Below are 9,409 nucleotides of genomic sequence, written 5' to 3' on the forward strand. Positions count from 1 at the left end.
TTGGATTGAATTTTGAATGATTTAGGGAAATGTCCAAGTAGATTATCAAGATATGTCCAAAACTGTAAAGTGTTTTTCAAACTTGGGAACTTTAAAATATGTGGACTTCAACATCTAGAATTCCTTAGCCAGCATGGGAATTCTCTGGTCCTTACATCTTAAAGTTCCCAAAACTTTAAAAACCACTGCTGTAAAGTCTCAAAGCATGAACCTGAAATGGATTCACTATTGTACACTGCAATGATGTTCTGTTTTTTTACTATATAGTTACACCTATTTAAACTATAGTAAATGGGCAATGGAGTGTTTTCAACTCTCTTTGAAAAGAAGCAATTAATAATCAGTTCATTTCAAGCTTACCACGATATTTACAATCATAAAGCAAACATTAATAAACAACTGGAGAAGATATTTCCAGCATCATAAGGGCAAACCTAAGAATAATTCAAAGAAAGATGAGACATGCCATTAACACTTCACCTAGTTTGGACTAAAGCTAAAGTTTTAACAAGTAGAGTGTGGAACCATATAATAACAGGGCAATTTCTATACATAGTCATATTTTGAACGTCTTCCTTCATCACTTTTGACTGTATTATTATCCATTACTGGAGTCTTCTTGGTTTCATAAGCAGATTTATACCCAGCAGACTTGTAGGAGACTGCCTTGTAACTGAAAGAGAAATAAATCAAGGTGTCATTTAGTGGAAATGGGAGGTAACAGTTTATCCTGGAGTGTTTATCTGCACTGTTATTTTCAATATAGTTCTCTACACTTTATAAATATCCAATGTCTATACAATGGACATAACATAAATTGCTCTCTGTCGACCTCCCAGGGTAACTATATAGGAATCACAACCAGATGATCTAATTCTATTTTATTGCAAACTACCTTGACAGAATATTGCAAATCTGAAAGTACATTTCTCTCCGCCCATCTCTTTTACAACAAGGAAACTAGGTGGGGTCTCTTAGGAGTGTCTTGCTCCACTCACTTTCCAGTTACAGCTAAGCTGTCTCTTATCTGCCCATTCCTTGGCAGCATCTCTTTGCCCTGTCTCCCAAGGTCTTTCTTACTTACCATTATACTCTCTCAAGCACAATGAATTAAAACTATGTCAGTATTGTGCACCTATTTAGAACTAGTCCAACAATCATCTCCAGCCAACTGAGAGACTCTACACTAAGTCACAATTGTCCCATCCTTATTCACAGGCTTGGACAACAACACCATTGCGAAGTAGCTACTCACTACTTTAATTTTGTCACATTGACACAACAGTGTCCAAGCATTAGAAAGAAATGAAAAAAGTAAATGAAAATAACAACATGTTCCACAGATCAAAATGATAGATAATCAACTGGAAAATGAGGGGAGAAAGTCTCTTTGGAGCTTTGTAGACTTTACAGGGAATAGGTGGCTTAGCCACATAAAAATCAGGCTTCATCACTAAAGAACTGGTCTTATGGTAATATTATTGTGGGAGAAATTTGCATCCTAAAACTTCATTTTTATAAGCAAATTCATAATTCAGCAAAAGAGTGGGTTATTTGCCTGAATTACATTTGAAAACATTTTAATAATCTATGCTTTTTCCCACATTAAATGTGACTTTCTAGGAGTTTGAATTACAAGTATTTCTATTAGTATTTCACACTAGTACTAATAACTACTACAATGCTACATAAAGGTATACTTTTTAATATAAAAATTAGCCTTTACTGGATATCTACTAAAGAAGTCAACTAGAAGAGAAAAGGTAATATACAAACAGCTAATACTGAAACAAATTTATATGCTGTATTTTTTCCTGAACTGTCTTGATTATCTCCTGCTTCTGATTTTAAATGTTGTTTGTTGATTGTTATTGCTGACAACTACTTTTTCTCATCTTTCTGCAGAAGTGGCTCATAATTTTTTTAAAAAGGTAGAATAACTGAAAAGAATCTTCCATAGTTCTTCATCATACAACATTGTTCACGTATAAGAATAGGCACTCACTGGGTCTCCTCGGGTACCAGTCCTCGGCAAGCAACACACATCATAATGCCTCCCACAAAGGCCAGGCCTCCAGCAACCCATCCCACAAAGAGAGCAGCACCGAATGTGTATCTGCAAAAGGAAGAGAAAAGACAGGACTTAATTTTCTGAATAAACGTGGCCAGACTAAATTAGTTCTGGATTAATTCTGCTGAAATCAGATGGGCTGAAATGTGGGATGTCCAATTTGCCTCAGTAGCCGCAATATGACTAAAGTAGTCTTCCTTGCTCATTCCATGGTATGCAACTCTTGATTAACTTGGGTGTGATTCCCAGAAACTCTTCCCAAATGCTACCAAATTATAATTTCTAACATAAGAGGATAGAAAATAATATTACATATATTAATCATGTTAATAGGATATAAATAATGTATGTACATACGTATGTATGTATGTATGTATGTATGTATGTATGTATGTATGTATTTAGACTGTGGTACTCCTTAACAAAATATCCATCACATTGTATCCAAATCAGTAGTGGGTTCCACTTACCTTCGCTACCAGTTCAGAACTGCGAGCGTACACGGCACTTCTGCGCATGCGCAGAGCATCCATGATGATGTCCGGGTGACTGGGTGGACAGAGCCTCCCACTGCCGCCACTACAGGTTCGCCCAAATCAGGGCAAACCGGTAGAAACCCACCACTGACCCGAATGCCCAACAAGAGCTTATACCGGCCCAATGTCTGATTTTTTTCAAATAAGTCCATGTATTTGCCATACGCTAAATAAATCAATAAATAATATTTTTATATTTATTTATATTTATACTTATTTGATATATAGGGCTTTCGAACTCAAGCACTGACTCTGGGCAACATATAAGAGAAACAAAGAAAATGCAGGAAAAAAAGTAACTATGGAATGTTAATAAACCCTCAATATATGAAATACAAAATGATGATCAAAAAGCACTGCCTTGGCAAGTCAGAATCCAAATGCCTGGGGGAAGAGCCAGGATTTAGTAGATGAATTATAATTTTGCTTTGGAAATTTCATTTCTCTGATTGTAGTCCTGATTGCAGCTCTTCCCCCTGTTCCTCAAGGTTATTCTCATAGCCCATTACAAGAAGAGCGAAAGATTATTAAAATGAGCTTACTATTTCACTGCTGATATTAGGAAAACAGCCGCAACATTCTCCTTCTAAGCACTGTGGGCTGAAATTACCTTACTTGAAGTGACTGCATCATTCCTGGCTGGTACATATTAGCAGTTGACATCCAGTAGTCTGTGACAAGCATGTTGGCGAAAACAGATACTCCACAGATAGCACAGATACCTATCAAAAATAGAGATTCTTAGTATCAGACCCAATGAGCCTATAGTTTATCAAAACTTTAAAAAATGTTTTTTATTTACTATGTAATTACAAACAGGGCAATATTATGATCATGCAACTGGTTGTTTTTTTTAACCTTCACTTACCTTACCAGATTTAAGCTCTATTTCTCATATGATAACACAGTTTATTTTTGGTAGGTTTACTTCACTGTAATGTTCATGATGTTTAAGAATACCATTGCTATGAGTCCTATAGTCTATCCTCAAACCATGATCATCTATTGCTAGGAAGGAACAGTGATCAATTATCTTCATGCTCTGTTTATGGGAGTCCCAGGAGCTTTTACTTATCCATTGCTGAATTAGGTACTTATATATAGACAAATTGTAGATCCAATCCAGCAAAAAACACCTTGCTTCAGTTTACAACACAAGTGAATGAAAAGGTGCCCAGTTCACTAGATTCCTAATTATACACTATACATTGAAGTATTACATAGGAGCAAATGCAGGTGTCCTTGAATCATATCAGTACCATTATCCTGAGTTTTGCTAGAAACCAAACATTAAATTATTGTTCCCCTCTGATCTGTGTTGGTCAAACTGGACCTAAAATATATCATCCAGTACTGGGCACCACATTTTAGGAAGGATGTTCACAACTGGAGTGTGTTCAGAGGGTATCAACTAAGAAGAATTCAAAAATACATTCAGTCTTCAAGTACTGAAGGGCTATCATGCACAAGATGGACAAAATTGTATAGAGTTGTTTTTTTTCCAAAAGGAAAAAAAATGAAACAATGGACTTTCATTTAAAAAAATGTAAATTTGGGCTGGACATCTTATTTCATGAGTTGCTGTTCAATAGTGAACAAAGAGTTATTGAAGTAGAGTCTGAATTGTCTACTTCTCATTATGCTATTTGGCATGCATAATATTGGATTCCTGTACTCAATAGGGGATTGAACTAGACAGTTTTCAAAATCCCTTCCAACCATTACATCCTCTGATATTGTCCTGCACTTAGAACATCCAGTGGAGTTCTGTTTCATGACAACATGGATGTCCTGCAGAAATAATTGGTTAGTTCTATCTCAATAAATAATTTTAAACAGCATGCAGATTGTGAAATCGATTGAAATAATTATGTTGAAATTATAAATATGATAAGCAACAATATATGAAATAGCAGGCAACAATCATCTCCACCCGCCTGCCCTGAAATCTGCATATGACAAATGGGCTAGGAGTGAATGGAGTGTGAGATGGTGGTGACTTGGTCAGTGTTTGTAGGTGAATGGGGATGATGGTACATGTGATGACCTTTTCACACAAAATCCCTTTTGTTGCAATTCTCTTCAGCCTCAAATATGAGAATGTGTCTCAGATGTGATCTTCTGATACTGGCTCTTATAAAACCCATCAGAGATTCATTACTAAAGCTGTAAAAGTCTGTTTGAACTGGATATGAGAAAGGTAACCTGCTAAGATAAGTTTATCAGAACCTTATGCAATTTTTAGTGATTGGAAAGTGGTGGGAATGTGGTCAACTAATAGTTCTTGACAGTTGTAACTTTTAAAAATGTTTTCCACCTCTTAATTTCAAACATCTCTTTAAAAATAGATGGCATCTATATAAACTCTAACTCACCAGCTACAATGCACATGACTCCCGCCGCCAAAGTCATGCTTGCCTTTGCAGAGTCTTCCATGTTGCCCATCCGTAAACATTTCAGAGAAAAAGTAGCCACCAGGAGACCAAAAGCACCCAGAACAATGCCCACGATCATCAGTGCTCTTACAGCTTGCAGCATCGCTGTCAAAAAGAAGAAAAAAATAGAGGAAAACATGGGAAAAAATGTCTCAAGTGAATGAACACATAAAAACATTGTTCAATTAACTCTGTTTATAACCATGAAGTAATCTGGGTCTCAGCCACAGTTCTTTCACCATAGACTCAGGACTGGTAGGAAATACTGGAGAGAAAGCTGAATGATCAGTTTGCTAAATGGACATTAATATTGAGGGGTTTCAAGAAAAAAAGAGTAGATAAATTCAGGAAAACTATTTGCTATTATAATCTTTAGGGGGCTTTTTTCAATAAATGCCAGCTGCTGGTAGGCTGACAATCAGAATTGAACTATCTGGCAAAGGGTTTGTTTATTTAATTATCAAATTTATATGGCTCCTCATCTCACAAAAAGTAACTGTGGGTGGTGTACAGCAAAAAAGATACAAAAAGAATAAACATGTCAAAAGTCATATTTTTTTAAATTAAAAAAAGCACACACAAGAGACTTGCGTATCTAGAAGTATCTGAATGTTGATTTCCTGGAAGTATCTGCCATAGCCATAATAGTCAGCAGCTAGATGTTGATCCAGGTTTAAATTTAGGCAAAGCTAGTGTAAAATATCCATAGAAAAGAAGGAAACAGCTCAACCTCTGAATGCCAAGTCTCTTTCAAAAAAGTTCACATTCATAGCCTCTTTTCATGTGTATCCATTTTACCTGGTAGAACAACAGTTCAACTGTAAGCCTGTATGTGAGTCTCTTATCAGTTCTATGTTTGCATGTAGCACCTGGACCCTGAAACGTGCCTTGGTTTTTGTTATTGTTCTTTTCCAACTTGTAGAAACCTGGCGTAACCATATTTTGAATCTTATATCCATACCTTACAATGCTTTTCTCCTCCAAAAAACAAATTATTTGGTGATTGAATGATCATTTATATAATGTTATATTTGTCTTAATATTTCAGTTGTCCAGGGCTGGAACCTCAAATGCTGTAAAGGCAACAACCAACCCCTTGAATTCTACTGAAACCGGTTAGTAACAAGTACAGGTTTCAAAGTGGTGGCTCAGTGGCTAAGATGCTGAGCTTGTCAATCGAAAGGTTGGCAGTTCAGCGGTTCAAATTCCTAGTACCATGTAATGGGGTGAGGTCCCGTTACTTGTCCCAGCTTCTGCCAACCTAGCAGTTTGAAAGCACGTAAAAAATGCAAGTAGAAAAATAGGGGCCACCTTTGGTGGGAAGGTAGCAGAGTTCCGTGTGCCTTTGGCATTTAGTCATTCCGGCCACATGACCACGGAGACGGCTTCGGATAGTGCTGGCTCTTTGGCTTTGAAACAGAGATGAACAGCCCCTAGAGTTGGGAACGACTAGCACATATGTGTGAGGGGAACCTTTACCTTTACCTTTACAGTTCTCAAATGAAAATGTTCTGCATCTAGCAGCACAGGAAATCTGTGCAGATATAAATCCAGTATATCTTCCTTCCACATTTTCAATTTAACAGGTATTAAGCTGTTCTTTCCCTGACCTTGGAAATCTTGCCATTAGTCTCTAATTTGTAAAAGCCCTTTCCGGCATAAAAATAAGGGGTACATACCTCACAAGTTTCAGCTTTTGTACCTTTACTACTAATATGAAAACTGGAAATATATCTGCCAGGTAAAAAGCATGTTCTGGCCTATTGCTTCATACACTGGAAAAGAAGCAAAAAAATCTACTTTTTTGCTCCTCTTCTAATCCAATTTTGGACTGTTCTGCCATACTGTAGTCCTGCACATACTTAATTGAGGGGGAAATCTCATTACAAGCATTGGATCGTACTTCTGTAAAGACATGTACTGTAAATTCAGAAATAAAATATATCCAAACAAGAATTAAAAAAACAGAAGTTTGCTGGCGTACTTTGTTAATCACTAAATGAGTTGCATGTTTATGTGCTATTTTTTCAAAATTATATTGTGTAAATTGTTCGTTATGGATAAAATTTAGTTCAGTTTGGGTTGACTTCCTGTCTTCTTTCCTATTGCTTCAGCAACGATTCAATGTTTAAAATTAATAAAAGGCCAGAGTTAGATTTATATAGGTTGGGAATGTTGAAATGATGACTCTAAGTAAATCTGGAAGGCTTATTTATCAAGAACTCATATTATTCCTGCTTTTCCTATTATAAAAAAATCTTTGCTATTGATTTATTTGTCCTTTCTCCCAAGACACAAAGAAAAAATATATCACTCATTTGGTACCGATAACTTCTAATTTCTCAATGCCTATGGTAATACAATAGTTTATTTTCCTTTTAATAATTATTGTAATAAGTATTGCAAAATTATTGTAAACAACTGAGTAAAGTTGTTAATTTTTACATGGAATTACATAAGATACAAATCATATTTTATACAGTTTATGTAGTTATTTATAATTATAATTCAGAAGTATACTTGGAACCAAAATAATGTAGAACTTTATTCCTGCATATATTGATATTCTCTCTCTGCCACTTCTAAACTCATTTTGTGATACCAAAATGTAATCTTTTGTATGGGGTTTGCAACCTTTTCAATAAATAGGGCTGTGATGAATTTCAGAATTATTGTTTATAGAAATGTTTATTCCAAAATAACCTTTTAAATCTCAAAAATTATTTGAAAAAAGGAATGTATACATTTCTTAGTAAATTAAATCGCTAAAATTGATTAATAGATCTCAGTTTAGCTCAGAACTACTTTATTCATCATACTCCTGTCCAACGATTCCAAGTATACAATATCTTTCTAATGATGAAACAAACACATCCAGCAAAATAGATAATAAATAAATAAATAAAAGCTCTTAGAAATATGAAATAGTTAATACTAAACTAAAACCAGATCATGGTTTTACCAATTATGTTAGCACTTAAATAAGACCATTAGAAGATTTTCTGTAAATTAGATTTGTAATTTAAATCTCAAATTCAAATTCCTAACATGATATATGTAAACACATACATTCAGAATGAGTACCATCCACTGAGGGTACTTTGAACTATAAAAATCTAGAACAATAAAAAAGAACAAAGTTATGCCACCATAGGAAAAAAAAAACATGCCAGACAAAACAAAAATTTTAACATACTAGTGGATGTGTTTCACTGAGCTTTTTCTAAAAGTTTATCAATCTCAGAGTTGTTTTATAATGTGCAAGTTATTTATACAATTCAAATGTTGGATCAAGTTCTTTTTTTTTCATGACTGCTGTGTGTATATCTAACTTCCGTCAAGTACTCCTCATGAGTTAGGCACAACATTAATACCATGAAAAATTCTGATAAAAATTTAGAAGTTTTAAATATTTAAAATGACATTGTTTTATTCTCTAATATTTTAAGGCCAGCAATCTACTTTTCATAGTGGAAAATATCAGACTGTCCTGGGGGGAAAAAAGTTGATGCCTTTTAATCAGACAAGTAGATAATGAATAAGTATATATTAAATTAGTCTTAACATAACAAATAAAAAACAGGCTCAGAAAGAAAGCTAAGAATTTTAAACCAATTTTGATATTTTTTCTTTGTAATAGTAACAAGGTTTAAACATTAGTATTTTCTTCATGCTACTTTTGTAATGACAGCAATATCCTTAAAAGTACATATATCTACTTACTGTAATCAACATTATCCCCATTTAAATAGGCAAGCTGTTTAAAATATTGTATTTGCCAGATTACAAAAAGCATTTGCTCTTATTTTATGTCTTTGGTAGCTTTGGCCATACCTGGAAGCCCAAGAATTGTATAATAAGGCCGACACTCAGTAAGACCCGAACTCTGACTCACACAAGTCCTCCAAAGGCCTTGATATAGGAATAACGATGTCACTGGGTTATTGTATAAATCCTGGGTGCTCCATGGATCCATCGCTGTGGCCACAATACAGCCCGCAAACCCAAGGGCTGCGACACAAAAGCCCATCACTTGGCAAATGGTGGTAGACATATTTCCTTCTGCTAAGCTTAAGGTAATGCCAAAGTCCTGTTCACTGCACTAGCAAATTGTGGTTGTGGCAGCCCTTATCAAATGGTTTCCATTAATAAGTTTTGTTTGCTCAACCTGTTTTTACAAGATAAAGCAGTTTCACTCCTGATGAATGTGTTGAGTATCTGAGGCTGGTGGCATTAGACTAGAAACCAGAACTTTTCTTCCTCGTTCACCCAATAGTCCATCTAGATCAACTGATAGGCAACTTTCTCTGATAAAGTGTTTTGTAGACTCATCATACATACACATACTGAATTGTTTTGTTTAGCTT

The 9,409-nt window shown here is 35.1% G+C and overlaps 1 protein-coding gene across 1 annotated transcript; it reads right to left on the reverse strand.

Moving 5' to 3' along the window:
- Positions 1 to 546: 546 nt before the first annotated feature.
- On the reverse strand, positions 547 to 9,096 carry CLDN18 (claudin 18). The gene is made up of 5 exons (XM_034440320.2): positions 8,877 to 9,096; positions 4,983 to 5,147; positions 3,218 to 3,329; positions 2,006 to 2,116; positions 547 to 673 (listed from the first exon to the last, which is right to left on the reverse strand). Exons 1-5 carry the CDS (start codon positions 9,094 to 9,096, stop codon positions 547 to 549), a joined length of 735 nt encoding a protein of 244 aa, XP_034296211.1.
- Positions 9,097 to 9,409: the final 313 nt, after the last annotated feature.

The sequence above is a fragment of the Pantherophis guttatus genome, chromosome 6 (genome assembly GCF_059756535.1).
Source record: "Pantherophis guttatus breed Tessera chromosome 6, ASM5975653v1, whole genome shotgun sequence".
Classification (NCBI taxonomy): domain Eukaryota; kingdom Metazoa; phylum Chordata; class Lepidosauria; order Squamata; family Colubridae; genus Pantherophis; species Pantherophis guttatus.